Genomic DNA, 18,879 nt, shown 5'->3' on the forward strand with positions numbered 1-18,879 from the left:
TCATGGGGACAAGCAGCTCGCCTCCAAATTTACCAGTAAGAAAAGTCTGGCTGCTGTACTTAAACTTTTAGCTATAGGCTGCCATCTAGCGGCAGTGGACCAACTAGGTATGTTTAGATTAAATCAACAATGTGGGATTTGTTTTTCAGTGAAATGGAAGACCCACCACTTGTTTTGAGGTCTTTATTTGGCAAGCTAAATGGCACGCACACAATTCCAATTTACACAACCAATGTATTTTAATTGGATATGTATAAACTGAAATCAATTGTAGTTGCATCTAGTCCATGTACAGGTACCCGATCTTGTTTCACCATTCCCTCCAACATATGATTGAACAATTGGCATTGCGTCGGAGGTGATCATCATGGAACGATAAAAAAATTCGAAAATGCGTTCTAAAAATCACGTTACTCCATATATCCACAATAGCAAGTGAGATCAACATAATTTATTTTTATTTCTTTATATTTTATAAAGTCAACGTATCATTAGCGTTGTCAATATAATTTTAAAAAACAGTGGAGACATTGGTGAAATACCAATCATCAGCGAGATAAGTTTAAAAATAATAATTCACCAACTAAGATATCGAAGACTACACGGCCTAGGCCGAAACTGGTAAGTAGTGCTATCTGGAAAATTATTTGTTGTAGCCTGGTAGTCCTATCGGAAACGAATAATTGATTTGCGCATGTGTGTACTAGTACCCTTACAAAAAAATATTGCCGTTTTGAAACTAGTAACTGCAGACCACTGTGGTATTTTGGACGCAGTAATTGCAGAATAACTGCAGTTATACGGCACTCTTAACTGCAGTTACAACGCAAATCTACTGCAGTAAAAAACGTATTATTTTGGATGCAGTATTTACAGCATGCTGTAGTTATACTGCACTCTGATTGCAATCTTTTTTTGTAAGGGTAATTCTTGCCCAAGTAAAATCAAGAACGAGGTATGTCCTTTGAATCTGACTGCATAACCATTTGAAGCATTTTCCAATAATGTCACACAGGCCAAAATAATGCCCCCAAAAAAGACTGACAACCTTCATGAGCAACACCAGCGACTCCTTGTGGATAATGATAGTTACCTGGTTGCCATCCGAAAACAGAAGGAACACCTTGCCAGTCTGGACACCAAGGTACAGTATGGCCAATTAGAACGACTGTTGCTAAATGACTGGCTAACTGACTGTTGCTAAAATGGCAAAGTATTGACTTGTGAATAATAATAATAATAGTAAAATGGCGCCGGATGGGAAGGCTGCCATCTTATCGGCTCTTAACCAACCATGCTATTTTGTTTGTTTGTTCGCGTTGTTCGTAACTTGTTTTGTACATAATGTTGCTGCTACAGTGTCTTATGACCGAAAATAGCTTCTGGACATCAGAACTGCGATTGCTCACCTCAAACTGGACAAAGAGTTCTTCTTCAATGAGTCGGACGGGAGGGATATAATGCAGACACCCAACCAGGCCCATATCCCCGTTATTCGCTGGTGAAGGTAACACAGATTTCGCGGAAAGAGATCAGGGTGCCTTGTGAGGATCATGCGACGAGTGGCTAATCTGCCCATGCCTTCCGTCCTGCTAGCTAACGTTCAATCTCTGGAAAATAAATGGGACGAACAGAAAGCACGTTTATCCTACCAACGGGACATTAAAAACTGTAATATCTTGTGTTTCACCTCGTCGTGGCTGAACGACGACATTAAGAACATAGAGCTGGCGGGTTATACACTCAAGCACCAGGGACTTGGTCTATAAAAAAGTGGTCAGATGAAGCAGATGCTAAGCTACAGGACTGTTTAGCTAGCACAGACTGGAATATGATCCGGGATTCTTCCGATGGCATTGAGGAGAACACCACATCAGTCACTGGCTTTATCAATAAGTGCATTGAGGACGTAGTCCCCATAGTGACTATACGTACATACCCCAACCAGAAGCCATGGATTACAGGCAAAATTCGCACTGAGCTAAAGGGTAGAGCCGCCGTTTTCAAGGAGCTGGACTTTAACCCGGAAGCTTATAAGAAATCCTGCTACGCCCTCCGATGAACCATCAAACAGGCAACACTTCAATACAAGACTAAGATCGAATCATACTACACCGGCTCCGACGCACGTCGGATGTGGCAGGGCCTAGAAACTATTACAGACTACCAAGGGAAGCACAGCCAAGAGCTGCCTAGTAACACAAGCCTACCAGACAAGCTAAATATTTTCTATGCTCGCTTTGAGGCAAGTAACACTGAAACATGCATGAGAGCATCAGCTGTTGCGGACGACTGTGTGATCACGCTCTCCGCAGCCGATGTGAGTAAGACCTTTAAACAGGTCAACATTCACAAGGCCGCAGGACCAGACGGATTACCAGGACGTGTGCTCCGAGCATGCGCTGACCAACTGGCAAGTGTCTTCAGTGACATTTTCAACCTCTCTCTGTCTGAGTCTGTAATACCAACATGTTTCAAGCAGACCACCGTAGTCCCTGTGCCCAAGAACACTAAGGTAACCTGCCTAAATGACTACCACCTCATGGCACTCACGTCTGTAGCCTTGAAATGCTTTGAAAGGCTGGTCATGGCTCACATCAACACCATTATCCCAGAAACCATAGACCCACTCTAACTTGCATAACGCACCAACAGATCCACAGATAATGCAATCTCTATTGCACTCCACACTGCCCTTTCACACCTGGACAAAAGGAGCACCTATGTGAGAATTCTATTAATTGACTACAGCTCAACGTTCAACACCATAGTGCCCTCAAAGCTCACCACTATGCTAAGGACCCTGGGACTAAACACCTCCCTCTGCAACTGGATCCTGGACTTCCTGACGGGCCGTCCCCAGGTGGTGGGGGTAGGCAACAACAAATCCGCATTGCTGATCCTCAACACGGGGGCCCCTCAGGGGTGCGTGCTCAGTCCCCTCCTGTACTCCCTGTTCACTCATGACTGCACGGCTCCAACACCATCACTAAGTTTGCTGACGACACAACAGTGGTAGGCCTGATCACCGACAACGATGAGGCAGCCTATAGGGAGGAGGTCAGAGACTTGACCGTGTGGTGCAAGGACAACAACCTCTCCCTCAATGTGATCAAGACAAAGAGATGATTGTGGACTACAGGAAAAGGAGGACCGAGCATGCCCCCATTGTCATCGGTAGGGCTGTAGTGGAACAGGTTGAGAGCCTCAAGTTCTTTGGCGTCCACATCACCAACAAACTAACATGGTCCAAGCACACCAAGACAGTCGTGAAGAGGGCACGACAAAACCTATTCCCGCTCAGGAGACTCAAAAGTTTTGGCATGGGTCCTCAGATCCTCAAAAGGTTTTACAGCTGCACCATCGAGAGCATCCTGACAAGTTGCATCACTGCCTGGTATGGCATCTGCTCGGCCTCCGATCGCAAGGCACTACAGAGGGTAGTGCGTACGGCCCAGTACATCACTGGGGCAAAGCTTCCTGCCATCCAGGACCTCTATACTAGACGGTGTCAGAGGAAGGCCCTAGCAATTGTCAGACTCCAGCCACCCAAATCATAGACTGTTCTCTCTGCTACCGCACGGCAAGCAGTACCGGAACGCCAAGTCTAGGTCCAAGAGGCTCCTAAATAGCTTCTACCCCCAAGCCATAAGACTCCTTAACAGCTAATCAAATGGCTACCCAGACTATTTGCATTGCCCCCCCCTCCCCCCATCATCTATGCATAGTCACTTGAATAACTCTACCTACATGTACATATTACCTCAATTACCTCAGCACATTGACTCTACCGATAGCCCCACTATTGTTATTTACTGCTGCTCTTTAATCCTTTGTTATTTTTATGGCTGATAAAACTTTTTTAAGGTATTTTCTTAAAACTGCATTGTTGGTTAAGGGCTTGTGAGTAAGCATTTCACTGTAAGGTCTACACCTGTTGTATTCGGCGCATGTGACAAATAAAATTTGATTTGATATTTATTTATATAGCGCTTTGCATAATACAGATAATCTCAAAGATGTTTAAAAACATAAGTACATGTAGGCCTAATTCTTGGGCTGGACAATGCATAGAATGAATAGAGTTCAACTCAATTAAACTTTATTGATCCCCTCTTCCCTATGGAGATGAAGGAGATGCAGACCAAGCTGTTGCAGAGGAAGAAGGAGATGGGTGGTAGGATCCGCAGCCTGAAGAGACCTCTTCATCAGAGGAAGCACATCCGCATCTTGGAGGTCCGTGTCAACCAGGTACTGCAGTCATTACCACACAACCCTACATTTACAGTCACACTGTTGACTGTTTGATTTGTTTGCCAGTCATCATCACAGAATCCAACATCTATTCAACAATCTTACATTTATACAGTCACACACAAATCAATCACACATCACAAAACCGTGGCGGTATACATTCAACACTCACAAAATCACACAAACCTACATCCATTCCACACTTGTTATGTGTTTGCTATGAATCAGTTATGACCAACATAAAATGATTCTATATACACTGCTCAAAAAAATAAAGGGAACACTTAAACAACACAATGTAACTCCAAGTCAATCACACTTCTGTGAAATCAAACTGTTCACTTAGGAAGCAACACTGATTGACAAGCAGCAGGACCGCTACCTCCGCCTTTGTGCAAGGAGGAGCACTGCCAGAGCCCTGCAAAATGACCTCCAGCAGGCCACAAATGTGCATGTGTCCGCATATGGTCTCACATGCACATTTGTGGCCTGCTGGAGGTCATTTTGCAGGGCTCTGGCAGTGCTCCTCCTTGCACAAAGGCGGAGGTAGCGGTCCTGCTGCTGGGTTGTTGCCCTCCTACGGCCTCCTCCACGTCTCCTGATGTACTGGCCTGTCTCCTGGTAGCGCCTCCATGCTCTGGACACTACGCTGACAGACACAGCAAACCTTCTTGCCACAGCTCGCATTGATGTGCCATCCTGGATGAGCTGCACTACCTGAGCCACTTGTGTGGGTTGTAGACTCCGTCTCATGCTACCACTAGAGTGATAGCACCGCCAGCATTCAAAAGTGAACAAAACATCAGCCAGGAAGCATAGGAACTGAGAAGTGGTCTGTGGTCACCACCTGCAGAACCACTCCTTTATTGGGGGTGTCTTGCTAATTGCCTATAATTTCCACCTTTTGTCTATTCCATTTGCACAACAGCATGTGAAATTTATTGTCAATCAGTGTTGCTTCCTAAGTGGACAGTTTGATTTCACAGAAGTGTGATTGACTTGGAGTTACATTGTGTTGTTTAAGTGTTCCCTTTATTTTTTTGAGCAGTGTATGTAAGATGTACCCAGTATGGCCACGCAATCTGATTGGCCGAGAGCGAGGCGTACATAGCCATGCTAAGACGATGTTCAGTGTAATATGTTAAATTCCTCATTGATTTGGTTCAAACTGGTTTGCAATGTGTTTTGTGATTTGAGCATCATCTCTATAGTATTCTTATCCTGTGGTCTTGCAGGCCACTAAAAGCTTTGACAAGTTGCTATGCAGCAACCAGGCATTGCGTGATGAGATTGACCACCTGCGGCACCAGAGGTGCTCCTTCGCCCTTATGTACCAGCGTCTGAGCAGAGAGCTACTGTCCCAGCACAATGTCATGGAAGACCTCGTGGAGAAGTCTGTCCTTGCCTACGACCAGCGGTCAGAGCCACAAACACTATGTCTGTGTGTGTGTTTGTATGTGGTGTGGAGAAGTCTGTCCTTGCCTACGACCAGCGGTCAGAGCCACAAACACTATGTCTGTGTGTGTGTTTGTATGTGGTGTGGAGAAGTCTGTTCTTCTTGCGCTTGCCCAGCGTAAAATGTGGGCTGTGTTTGTTTTCTAGGTCCGAGGCCCTGGCCCGCATGCTAGCTGTGAGGGAGCGTAGCAAGAAGGACACGTCTCTCTGCCACACTGAGATGACTGAGCTGAAGAGGGTCATCGACCACGAGATCAAACTCCGCAGCTTCATGGTCCAAAAGTCCAAGGAGAGCGTCCCCATAGGCGAGGACGAAGAGGCCAAAAAGAGAAGTACGTTTTAGAATCACGCTTAACATTATACATCCTACAGTTGTTCATTGAATGGTTTCTTGTTTAGCCTAGAGGCTAGAGGCCTTTCTCGAGCTTCATCAACCTTCTTGATCGATGCTTCATGGCAGTGTTTTGTCATTGGTGCAGGGGCCGAGCAGGCTCAGCGTGAGCGAATGGGAGGAGAGAGTCTGGAGACCTACCAGGCGGTGCACCGGCTGCTCGTGGAGGTGAGCGGCGACAGCGACCTGCGTCAGCTCGGCAGGACATTTGTGGAGAACGAGGAGAAGAGCTTTGCTTACTTCAACTACATCAACGAGCTGAACAACAATAGCACCATGCTGAAGGACCGCATCAACAAGCTCAGGGTCAGGGTCCACACACATACACGGCATGCACGCATGCATGCACACACACAAACACAGGATGGGAGTTCATGTGCTGTAAGCTTGGAAAACTAGACAACTTATAAACCTAGACATGGTTATATGACTGTGTTCTGCTGCTATCTCCCCCACAGACTGAGATCCTGCGCTTTGAGCTGGAGAACAAGCAGTATGATCAACAGTGGCAGGGCCAGCTCAAGGAACTGGAGGTAAGGTTTTCGTTTTTAGGAAGTTTTAGTTTGACTTTGCACAACTTTTCACTGCTCTAATGTGTCTGCTGGTGCTTCCTTGTGCATTTCTCTGTCTGACCATGGCAATCAGTTTCTCTCCCCTATATCAATCTGTGTTCCCCTTCATCTTTTGACTTTGACGTTTTGTCTCTGGTCCCTCTCAGAGAGAGCTGGAGCAGCGTCGTGGCCTGGCCAATAATTTGAAGAGCCAGTACACTGTGGTTCTGAAGTTTTTGGATCAGCATAAGACGGCCATCGCCCACCTGTTTAACAAGATGAATTGTAACCCTGCTTCTATCATTGGCAAGCTGGGCTGCAGCGCTCAGGTCACTGATGACAATGTCACCCAGTTTATCGGTAGGTGGACATTGTTGGACAACCCCTCTCTCTCGCAGCCTATTGGCAATGCTAAAGCTCTCAAAAGAACAAAGATTTTAATGGATTCCAAAGAAAAATTCACACACAGATATTCAAGTTATTACCATTTTACTATGCCATTTCTAAATAAATACCTGGTAATTTCTGTACCAACATATAAAGTGTATCCAAATTGGCAGTACAGTCAGTGTATGTAACACTCACACAGTATCTCACACAGGCAAAGCAAAAGTGGAACATGTGGAACTCACCAGACTTCTAGAATGAGCGACACATACTCACCACTAGACACTGACTCATCCCGTCTCATTCTGTCCTGTCCTCTGCATCACCACAGGTATCCTGGAGGAGGAGATGCACCAGCTGTTGATGTTCCTGTCCCAGTGCAGCTACAAGGAGGCCGAGGAGATGGAGCTGCCCCCTCAGAACCTCCTGCTGGTCAGCTGCAGCCTGCTGCCCGCCGTGACCCCCTCTACTACAGAGGCACCCTCCTTTGACGACAGTACCACTGAAGCACTACTGGGCCTGGGTCAGTACTGGTACAGTAGAGCCTGCACCCCAAATGGCATCCTATTCCATATATTGTACTATGTTGTGCTGTTGCCATGTTGTGTTGCTACCGTGTTGTTGCCATGTTGTGTTGCTACCGTGTTGTTGTCATGTTGTGTTGCTGCCATTCTGTGTTGTCTTAGGTCTCTCTTTATGTAGTGTTGTGCTTTCTCCTACATTTCTATTTTTAATCCCAGCCCTCGTACCCCAGGAGGCCTTTTACCTCTTGTTAGGCCGTCATTGTAAATAAGAATGTGTACTTAATTGACTTGCCTAGTTAAATAAATAAAGGTTAAATAAATAAACAATACAGTATAGTGCATTACTTTTGACCAGGGCCGATGCACTATGTAGTGAATAGGTTTCCCTTGGGGAAACAGCTTTTAATAAACTGAAGACATTATAAAGGCAGTATAACAACCTGTTGACAGTGTAAATAATAATATATTATGTATATATGTAATATCGCATAACATTTTCCTTAAAGTCAACACTAATCGCAAGTGACTTTTAATACTTCAAGTGGAGTGTGTCGGTGTTGTGCTCCATTAACTTTGTGTGTGGTGTGCCTTACAGGCAGCGAGCAGCCTCTGGACTTCCAGACCCTGCGTGAGCGGGTGCTGCCCTGGGTGATGCATACTGAACAGGGTAAGGTGCCCAAGGCCCCATCCGCCCCCCTAAGAGGAAAGAAGAAGGTGGGCTTCAACCCCAAGTCTGCCTGAGCAGGAGCCTCTGACGCTCACAAGACATGGTGCTCACATACTGCATTGTTTTAATGTCAATGAAACCATTACAGCATTTAGCTTTAGTCCTTGGTCTCAGTAATCTGTTCATTGTTCAGTGTCCTTTGCCCCCCACCCCCACCACTGCTTTTGAACAGGTTTGTTCCCATTGTTGGAGGAAATAACACAGCTCATCTAGACCCTTATCCTGGTACAGGAAAGATGCCCTCATTTTGGGCAATGAAATACCAAATGGTGGGTGGCTCAGGGCTTTGCACCTCTGCGTCAAGGTCTCTCAGCATGGCCAGGCACCACCTCAGTGGAGTAACAACAGGCTTTACGGGGATCACTGGCTGACAGCTTAGTGTCTGCCCTGCCTTTGGGATGCATCATGCGGTGTAACGTTACCCCGTAACCTCATGACATGCACTAAAATAAACACTGGGGCTTTGTCTTTCCAAACCAAACCCCATGTTTTGATGGAGAGTGTTAGGCCCCTCTGTACCTTGAAGACCAGTGTGATGCCAGAAGACGGCCATCTCTGCTACATCACTGGCTCTCATTGCTCCTCTCTAAATACAGAAGGCTACATGCTCTTAGTCTTAGGGGATCCATAATGTTCTCAGCTGCTGGGCAGGACTGCTACCAAAACCAAACTAAAACCTTGAATCAGTTTATAAACCAGTAGAAAAGCTCTCCCTCACTGAACCTCACAAACTCTCCTTGTGGGCTGTTTGTGCGTAAGCAGCATTCTCCTAATACTATTTTCAACCCATACTGATGTCATTAACCCCTGATGTAAACTCTCTTGCTAGTGATGAAACCTTACAGATTAAAAGGTATTGATTTTGTGTATGACTTATTTACAACACAGTGTGGCTGCAACAGTTATGTGATCAACTTGGGCAAAATAATTGAGGGAAGCACACATCCATTGATACATAGACTTGATTTGTTGAGTTGATACAGAATATCACTTAAGATGACATTCATTCCAATATGTCATCAGTCATTCAAGTAAACAAAGGACATTGAATATATATTATGCTGTCTAAGGGGATGCGTCAAAATAAACATTTATTGGCATGAGGTGCAAGAAGTAACAAACTGAGGATCTCTCGACAAAAGTTATTTATTGAAAGGTGATCAGATTGTAAAATAGCTATTGAATATGGATTCAACCATTTGTCTGACAGACCATTTACACACATCTGGCTTGGTAGTTTGCTTAACCACTGCCGATGACGGGAAAACACAAGCAGATGCATCACAGGTGGCCAGTTTAAAAGTGTAGAAGGTAAAGGCCAGTGAGTTTCCCTCTGGTTCTTTCCCTCCTCTTCCACTGTGGGGCTGCAGGTGGTGGGGGCTCTAGCTATGGTCTCTTGGTATAGGTGACCTGGGAGGGGAAGTGTGACTGACAGACAAAGGAGCCAGTGAATTATACCGGGGTGGTCCACATCACCTGATCTGAGGATGTAAGTAGGCGGGGCAAGCACACAGGACCGTGGGTGGAGCCTGGAGATGATAGATGACAGCCGACGGGTGTTTTGATGATAGAAATAGAAGCTCTAGAGTCTCTAGTCAAGAGCTTCTATTTCTGTCACTGACAGACACGCTAAAGGAGCAGTTAGTTACTCCTGGTCCTTCTCTTCTCCATGTGTGATGATGTGGACAAGGTTTTTATAGTCTAGATTTCCTGCCACGTCTGGTGGGAAGGCTGCAAACATTTGCTCCATCTAAGAAAACCATCAAGATGAATTAGTGACTCAAACACTGACACATCATACACGTCACAACAGATTCTAAGCAAACACACAACATATTCATATATGAACTGTGTTGTTACCGATTATGAGTGGCTATGAGTTTAATGAAAATTGTTTGTCTGCTGTTGATAGATAGTCGTATGTACAAGGGGTCCAGGGCTTGTGTGTGTGTATATACAGTATATAGCTTATAGTGTGTTTAGGGTATGTTGGTTGGACTCTAACCTCTTCAGGAGAAAATCTGTCCGCCTGTGTCGTCAGCATCTCGGTCACACTGAAGAGGAGCAAGAACAATGTGTTTAGGATTACATTAACCTATAATCTATTATACCCGTTTACACACACACACAGGGTATTCACGAGTCCTTCCTCAGGACCCCTTTTCCTTCAGGATCTAATACTTTAAATGTGTTGAGGATAGTTTCCTCTGGATCAGCGCCTACTCAGAGATCACCTCTAATTAGAAAGAAGTCGATGGGAGGCAGACATTTGGATAACATAGACAGTAGTTACAATACAGAAATAATGAAGGACAATGTCAAATTACAATTCAGGCAACTCATTTTGCAAACTTTTGGGAGAAAGTGACATTCAGTACTGTTGCAAAATGTAGCAGGACGTTTAAACAACTGAACACATCCCTTGTTTGCAGAATGGGTTATGCACTAGGACCCAGACAGAAAGGGGTACAGGGGGACTGTCGTCATGGTAATAAGGGGAGAGGCAGATCCTTACCTCCTTGAACTCCTGGATTTGAGACTGCTCAAAGATAGAAAATACATTAGAGTTGGCTCCCTCTGCGGACTTCTTCTTTGCCTTTTTGGGTTCCTTCGGCGGGAGGTGGAAAAGGAGTAGATCCATGAAGCCTGGTGGGTTGATCTACCCTGAGTTGATTTATGCTAGGGCCAGTTAGAGACATATATTAAGAGAGTTCGGCCAATGTTGTTTCTGCATCATGATGCATTTACATTTTGACACTACAACATTCTACGGCAGCCATGTTAGTTCTCCATTAACATTACAATGGGGAATATTTAAACAATGTTGTGTAACTGAATGTCTGGAATTAGAACAATATTCCAAAAGTTGGCCTAACTCTCTAAATATATGGCTATGGCGCCAGTGTTACTTAGGACACAATACAACTATTGAGATAACAGTTTTTGACAGGACCACCCCTGAACTAACTAAATGCTATGAATTAAGGGGTTATCCTGCCCAACGTAAAATACACAACACTTTAGCATTGTATTACTTAAACATATAGGATGGAATACTAAACATACACTATGTATGTGTTAATCATGTTCCAACTGTTAGAATCTAACACACTATAAACAAAGACGATGAGAATACTTTTAAAGAAAATGTTTCAGTATATCAACTATGTCAAAACTGAAATATCTTCATGGAAATCTCCAGATGGACAGACAAATGTTGTTCTTCGGAATGCAGTTTGTTCATTTCTTTCAGTTTCATATTCAGTATTCATCCTGAGTAGAACATGACATCGGACATCAAATATCTCTATCAAATCAAACAATCTACCAACATTTGTCTGTTTGATCTCTCACACTCAACTATGTCAAAGGGGTGAAGGTAGAGGCAAGGGAATGTGATACTCTGCTGCATCCTTAGAGTAGACAAATGTAGAGAGATAGACAGTATATCATTAGTTTGATGGTTAGCTTGAAGAACAGCTCGATAGATTGTCCTATTTGACATAGTTGAGTGTGAGAGATCAAACAGTGGAACAGCACAGCACGGGGCAGGCACTTACCATGGCTGGAGCTGGAGGAGAGAGGAGATGGGTGTGTGATGAGCAGAACAATGGGACTCCCAAAGTGCCACTGAACAATGGAGAGGGATTTGTCTTGTCTTATGTAGCCTACATGTACTCCATTCTACTGGCCGATATAAATAAACCATGCCTTATTTAGGAAGTGACAGGTAACACACACACTCAGAGAACAATCCCTTGTGCCCCCTTCCCCAAGGTTCATTCTCAACTCTCAGAGTGGAATAACAGTGGTTTAGAATAGCAGGACCATTGCATGCTGAAGGTTGACGGAAGCCAATACTTAATCTCCCTTTCCTACCCCTAGAAAGCATGGCCTATCCCCCTAGCTCTCCTACTTTACTTTAAAAGTGCTGCTGACTGCCCAAGTGTGAGTGATACCGTACTGGATCTTCTTCACAATGTCCTTTCCAGTATAGTTCCAGCAACAATGGTGGATGCGTAACCAGGCCAGCGCAGTACAGCTCAGCTCTGTGAAAAAGGTTTTTAGCAGCTAGTATGCTATCTGCCTCTAGTAGGGTACTACCGCTACCTCTATTCTCCTGGATGTATTGGATGTGTGCCTATGCCTTGCCATTGATATTTGTGTTTGTCTAAGGCCAATAAAACAATAATTTAAAAGATGAAAGGGAGTGTGGGCTTATTATAGCTTATTAAGCCATTATTTATTGCCCTGCTGCTGTCAGGGGAGTTTGTCTGGCAGGCTGGGTTAATGGTGGAGCAAGCCCAGTCACTTCTCTTCCATGCTTCTGTACATATCACCCACTTACAGTGCACTCCATTTACTCAAGCTGTCACCTTTAACTGAGAGGAGACCAGGAAAGGAAGCTGTTCAAAATAATTTGCACCCAGAGTTCCACGTTCCAAACTCAGCAGTAGAACATTAGCTAGGTTCCACATACTCAACTAGGACCCTGGTGACACAGAGAACAGCACCTTAAAATGTGCTAATTATATTTAAAGAGTTCACAAGTTACCCAATACCAGTCCTGTCATGTCCTGTTATGCTGGCAAGGGAAACTGCTAAAGTGCCAATCAGTGAATAGGATAGTACGGGCAGGGGGATGAACTCCCAACAGTGTCTGGGGAGGGGCAGATCTATATCAAGGTCCTGAGTTTGACATGCTAAAAGCCTTCTTCACCTCGTCATTGCCATCCTTCTCACGTTCAGCCAGGTGTTTAACAACTAGTCAGTGCCTCAATGGCATATGTCACATCATCTCTGTCTCTTCACAGCATGGGAAGGAATCTCTAGTAACTTCTTTGAGGTTGAAAAGTCACATCTTTATTACAGCTGTCTGCATCTAAACGTTAAAGATATATGTATGAAGAGTTTGTCTGCCACTCACTCACCCAGAACAATTGTTCCTGGGCAGGCAGCTGTCTTGCTCCTCACAGTTTTTCCCAATTTAATGACAGAAATAGCTGCTGCTGCTCTGCATGCCAGTGGTTGTAGAATGGGATGGCATTGTCACAGTGGGGCTGGGGCTGTTAGTGAATTAGTAGGCTAGTGGGATCATCAGACTACTATAAATACCCAATGTGGATTGTTATCACACACACACAAAATCTTTCTTTCTCTCTCTCTCTCTGTCTCTCACACCCGATTCTACATCAGACACACACAAAACAGGATACGTGTCACAGTCTGGTGTAGCGGTCTAACCTCCCGACCACATATGTCCCCTCGGTGACAGAGGTTTGAGCCCTCGCTCAGCCGACTGTCTGTGCCCTTAACCTCTTTCTGTACCCCTCTCTATATATCTGTCTCCCCATCTGCAGGTACTTACATCTGTCCCATCAAAAACAAGAAAATACATACAGTTGAAGTCGGAAGTTTACATACACCTTAGCCAACTACATTTAAACTCAGTTTTTCACAATTCTTGACATTTAATCCTAGTAAAAATTCCCTGTCTTAGGTCAGTTAGGATCACCACTTTATTTTAAGAATGTCAATTGTCAGAATAATTGTAGAGAATGATTTATTTCAGCTTTTATTTCTTTCATCACATTCCCAGTGGGTCAGAAGTTTACATACACTCAATTAGTATTTGGTAGCATTGCCTTTCAATTGCTACAAACTTGGGTCAAATGTTTCGGGTAGCCTTCCACAAGCTTCCCACAATAAGTTGGCTGAATGTTGGCCCATTCCTCCTGACAGAGCTGGTGTAACTGAGTCAGGTTTGTAGGCCTCTTTGCTCGCACACACCTTTTCAGTTCTGCACACAAATTTTCTATGGGATTGAGGTCAGGGCTTTGTGATGGCCACTCCAATACCTTGACTTTGTTGTCCTTAAGCCATTTTGCCACAACTTTGGAAGTATGCTGTGGGTCTTTGTCCATTTGGAAGACCCATTTGTGACCAAGCTTTAACTTCCTGACTGATGTCTTGAAATGTTGCTTCAATATATCCACATCATTTTCCTACCTCATGATGCCATCTATGATGCTGCCACCCCCGTGCTTCACGGTTGGGATGGTGTTCTTTGGCTTGCAAGCCTCCCCCTTTTTCCTACAAACATAATGATGGTCATTATGGCCAAACAGTTCTATTTTTGTTTCATCAGACCAGAGGACATTTCTCCAAAAAGTACGATCTTTATCCCCATGTGCAGTTGCAAACTGTAGTCTGGCTTTTTTATGGCGGTTTTGGAGCAGTGGCTTCTTCCTTGCTGAGTGGCCTTTCAGGTTATGTCGATATAGGACTCATTTTTACTGTGGATATAGATACTTTGTACCCGTTTCCTCCAGCATCTTCACAAGGTCCTTTCCTGTTGTTCTGAGATTGATTTGCGCTTTTCGCACCAAAGTACCTTCATCTCTAGGAGACAGAACGCGTCTCCTTCCTGAGCGATATGACGGCTGTGTGGTCCCATGGTCTTTATACTTGCACACTATTGTTTGTACAGATGAACATGACACCTTCAGGCATTTGGAAACTGCTCCCAAGGACTAACCAGACTGTGGAGGTCTACAATTTTTTTTCTGAGGTCTTGGCTGATTTCTTTTGATTTTCCCATGATGTCAAGCAAAGAGGCACTGAGTTTGAAGGTAGACCTTTAAATACATCCACAGGTACACCTCCAATTGACTCAAATGATGTCAATTAGCCTATCAGAAGCTTCTAAAGCCATGACATAATTTCCTGGAATTTTCCAAGCTGTTTAAAGGCACAGTCAACTTAGTGTATGTAAACTTCTGACCCACTGGAATTGTGATGCAGTGAATTGTAAGTTAAATAATCCGTCTGTAAACAATTGTTGGAAAAATTACTTGTGTCATGCACAAAGTAGATGTCCTAACCGACTTGCCAAAACTATAGTTTGTTAACAAGAAATTTGTGAAGTGGTTGAAAAACGAGTTTTAATGACTCTGACCTAAGTGTATGTAAACTTCCAACTTCAAATGTAAGTTGATCGGAACTCCGATCTCCTCTTTAAAAAAATGATAAAAGAAACATCAAAACAACAGGATACGATAGTAAGTAAAGACATTGGTTATGTTTTATATTGTGTGACAAAATCTACAGGGAAAGCTAGTAAAGCATTTGTAAGACATCAACATCATCATATCGAGAACAGGGCGACATGTTTCTCGTCTAAACGGCGTCCGCAAAATGCACCGATCTCACATTGGTATTCTGCTGCTCGCAAAGTTTCCAAAAAGTGAAAAAGTAGAGGGATGGACTTAGGTAGCAGATGTTAAATTGATAGGCATGTATGAAATTAAGTCAATTTACAACCTTGTACACTCCCGCCCAGATGCTGAGTAAAATATGCATATAGAGGATGTGAGCAAAATGTTTATTATTGCACATGTAGGCTAACCTGTTGTACAAGAATTTGCTACGTGACCTTTCACTGCTACACTGAATTTTGGTCGTCATGGTCGTTCACTTGAATATAAATCATTTGTTTGTATGTGTGTGGGGGGGCTGATGTTAAGCAAATATAAAGAATAAGTACATCAAAAGTAAGTTGATATATTAAAGTATAAAGAGTAGGCTTATGTGACTGAAAATACCATATGTTCTTGCTGCGTGAGGTGTTCAGCAGTAGGAAAATGTAAATTTAACTAAAACATGTATAAATATAATTTTTCCTATCGCTCACATGCTCCAGTGTCGAATCGCCGTCATTGTTCACTGAAATTAATATGATGCTGAAGAGCATAGGATATTTCTTTTTGATTTTCATTTAAGTACATCCATGCCTTTGACAAATCAGTCAAACTAAAAAAAAATCTTCATCAATCAATCATAAACAACAGTTTGGGGGGTATATACAAGAGGGTAAGGGAGATTGCTGTAAAAAAATGAATATTGAAGTAGTATGTTGTAAGCTTAATGATCTCTCAAGCCGCATGTTTGCTTTTGCGTGTAGAAGTGCATTACACAAGATGGGTCCAAGGCAAGATGCTCACTTGATAAAGGACGTTTTAAAACAATAATATTCATTTGACATTTAAGAAGACACATACATGTAACAATCACTTTTCTCTTTAACAAAAATAGATGTGCCTTTTCCAGCATTGAGGTTCCCTTTCAGTATCTATAAAAAGCATGGCTCTGTCTGAAATGGTACCCTACTCCTTATATAGAGTACTACTTTTGACCAGATCCCTGTTGGTCCAGGTCAAAAGTAGTGCAGTGTATAGGGAGTAGGGTGCCATTTTGGAAGAAACCTAAGTCTGCCTATTTACAGTGTCAATTAGCATTATGGTTATTTATAAAGGTCCTGTTGCAAGAGCCAGCTGGTGCTGGGGATTGTGGGTAGTGCGGTTTTAGTGCGTTTTAGTGTAGTCATCTAGCTCAGGGATGGACTAATCATAGAAGGCTGCAGTGTGTGTGTGTGTAGACTTTATTCCAGATAAGCTCTAACAAACACCTAATTACACTTGATCTAAATTAAAGACTTTGATTAGTTGATTATTTGAATGAGGCGTATTAGTGCTGAGCTGTAACAAAAGCCTGCACACAGTGTGTCCTTCTAGGACTGGAGATCCCCACCACTGATCTATCTGATATGCACAGGGGAGGGAGAAAATCCAGGAGAACGTTTAGTTGTGTTTGTAAACTCTGAGATTTATCTGTAAATTTCCAGGATTTAATTGAGCAGATATTCCAAGCGTTTATCTCAGTGTTTGTGACAAATATTGTTTAAGGTGTTTTGGTCCTTGCAGACGTCAAATGTTGGATATAAAAAATTATTTGTTACTGTATATCAACATTGCATTAACCATTATTTATTCTAGTAAAAACCCATAGTTCTGACATTCAGCATTGACAGTGTGTCTTCAACGCTTTAGCTGCTTTTCCTATTGGGCTCTCTAGGTGATGTAATACTCTGACCAACCTCCTATTCCCTAACCCGGGTAAGGGGGATGTCACTCTTCTGGCTGGTGTGACATTGCTGTTCCTCAAACAGATGATTGATCCCACACCTGTACAGAAAGATCAGAGACAGATCGGGTCAGGTGTTAGGGCACTAACACAGAAGTTAGGCAGAGGAATTTACATTATTTGGTATCATTAAGGCTTGATCAAAGAAGATTGATCACTGAAATAGCAAAGTCTTATAGAAAAATACATTTTCAAGCAAATCAGCATATCCAAAGAATCTATCAAAATTATGCCATATTGAAAAAGACAGAGCTCTGGTCCAAAGTAGTGCACTAAATAGGGAAAAGGGTTCACAAGTCACCCAATACCACTCATGTTATGTCCTGTAAATCAGGCAAGGGAAATCAGTGAATAGGGTGTTAGGGCTATTTGGGAAGCATACATAGTCTACTCTCTAACCTTGTTGACTGTGGTGAGGGGCGTGCGTCCGGAGCTGGTGTGGAGTCTCTGGCGAACTCCATGCTGCTGCTCCTCGAACCCCCGTCCCGGCGACCTCTCCCTCCTCACATCCCGGTCCATCAACCTCCCTGGGGAGCGACCGAGGCGTAGGTCCCCCCCCAAGGCTCTCCCTGGAGACCTGGCCAGACGTGGGTCCATCATCATCCTGCCACTGGGAGACTTCTCCCTCTCCACCGAGTGTGGCCGGCGGCCAGGTGACTTGTCGCGGCGGAACTCAGTGCGGGCCTCGCGGTAGCGGTGTGGCGTGCCCGGGTCACCGTGCAACGCGGGGCTGGCCGCCAGGCGCTTGGTGATGTGCTCGTTGTAGGAGGGCGGCCCACGCTTGTTGGGGCTGTGGATGAAGAGGAGGCATTGGAGAGACCCATTGTGGAGATGGAAAGGGCAGGGCAGGGCGCCACAGGACAAAGATCACAGGGTAAACAGCATTGCATAGTGTACTGCTGCCGTGATGTGAGGGGGAGTATCTGGATGAAGTTACTGAACAGAACCATGAAACAGCAACTAATGCATCCAGCTTAAAGAAGTGATCTGGTACAAAGTGGTGCATTAAATATATATATTTATATTAATCTTGTCAATATGGGGGCGCTGTTTCCACTTTGTAAAAAATCGTGCCCAAATTAAACTGCCTCGTACTCTATTCTAGATCGTACAATATGCATATTATTATTACTATTGGATAGAAAACACTCTCAAGTTTCTAAAACTGTTTGAATTATATCTGTGAGTAAAACAGAACTCATTTTGCAGCAAACTTCCAGACAGGAAGTGAAAAATCTGAAAACGATGCTCTGTTCCAGGGCCTGCCTATTGAATTGCCTTATATTTATGGATATGCATGCACTGCATACGCCTTCCACTAGATGTCAACAGGCAGTGGAAGGTGGAATGGGGTGTCTAGCTTGATCTGAGGTCGAACAAGAGCTCTTGGAATGACGTGTCCAGAATTTCCTTTCTCTACCTAGGCGTGGGCCGCCCTCCTACAGGAGGGCGCCCTCAAATATGCAAATTTTCGAACAAAACATAAATTTATTGTATAACATGTTATAAGACTGTCATCTGATGAAGTTGTTTCTTGGTTAGTGACTAATTATATCTCTATTTGGTCGGTTTTGTGATAGCTACCTATGCGGTAGAAAAATGGTGAAA

General features: G+C 43.8%; 1 protein-coding gene, 1 long non-coding RNA gene and 1 pseudogene across 2 annotated transcripts; 1 reads left to right on the plus strand and 2 right to left on the minus strand.

Annotated features, from left to right (window-relative positions):
• Positions 1-22: 22 nt before the first annotated feature.
• On the plus strand, positions 23-8,389 carry LOC139535993 (coiled-coil domain-containing protein 63-like). Its single transcript, XM_071336039.1, has 10 exons — positions 23-621; positions 1,016-1,144; positions 4,129-4,251; positions 5,490-5,671; positions 5,857-6,041; positions 6,189-6,406; positions 6,559-6,633; positions 6,819-7,011; positions 7,370-7,561; positions 8,158-8,389. The coding sequence occupies exons 2-10, from the start codon at positions 1,025-1,027 to the stop codon at positions 8,301-8,303; spliced, it is 1,434 nt and encodes a 477-aa protein (XP_071192140.1). The 5' UTR covers positions 23-621; positions 1,016-1,024; the 3' UTR covers positions 8,304-8,389.
• A 1,030-nt stretch (positions 8,390-9,419) lies between these two features.
• On the minus strand, positions 9,420-12,247 carry LOC139535995 (uncharacterized). Its single transcript, XR_011667239.1, has 4 exons — positions 11,850-12,247; positions 10,805-10,968; positions 10,295-10,343; positions 9,420-10,039 (listed from the first exon to the last, which is right to left on the minus strand). It is a non-coding gene; the product is annotated as an uncharacterized lncRNA (long non-coding RNA).
• A 3,103-nt stretch (positions 12,248-15,350) lies between these two features.
• LOC139535991 (citron Rho-interacting kinase-like) overlaps positions 15,351-18,879 on the minus strand; it is a 38,824-nt pseudogene continuing 35,295 nt past the window's right edge.

Source organism: Salvelinus alpinus, chromosome 12, assembly GCF_045679555.1.
Source record: "Salvelinus alpinus chromosome 12, SLU_Salpinus.1, whole genome shotgun sequence".
Taxonomy (NCBI): Eukaryota; Metazoa; Chordata; class Actinopteri; order Salmoniformes; family Salmonidae; genus Salvelinus; species Salvelinus alpinus.

What these genes read in the sequence shown, in the direction of transcription:
- LOC139535993 (XM_071336039.1), top strand. Translation starts at nt 1,025, where the DNA reads ATGCCCCCAAAAAAGACTGACAACCTTCATGAGCAACACCAGCGACTC. An exon ending in CAATGTCACCCAGTTTATCG is followed by an intron (nt 7,012 to 7,369) that starts GTAGGTGGACAT and finishes GCATCACCACAG; the next exon opens with GTATCCTGGAGGAGGAGATG. An exon ending in TGAAGCACTACTGGGCCTGG is followed by an intron (nt 7,562 to 8,157) that starts GTCAGTACTGGT and finishes TGTGCCTTACAG; the next exon opens with GCAGCGAGCAGCCTCTGGAC.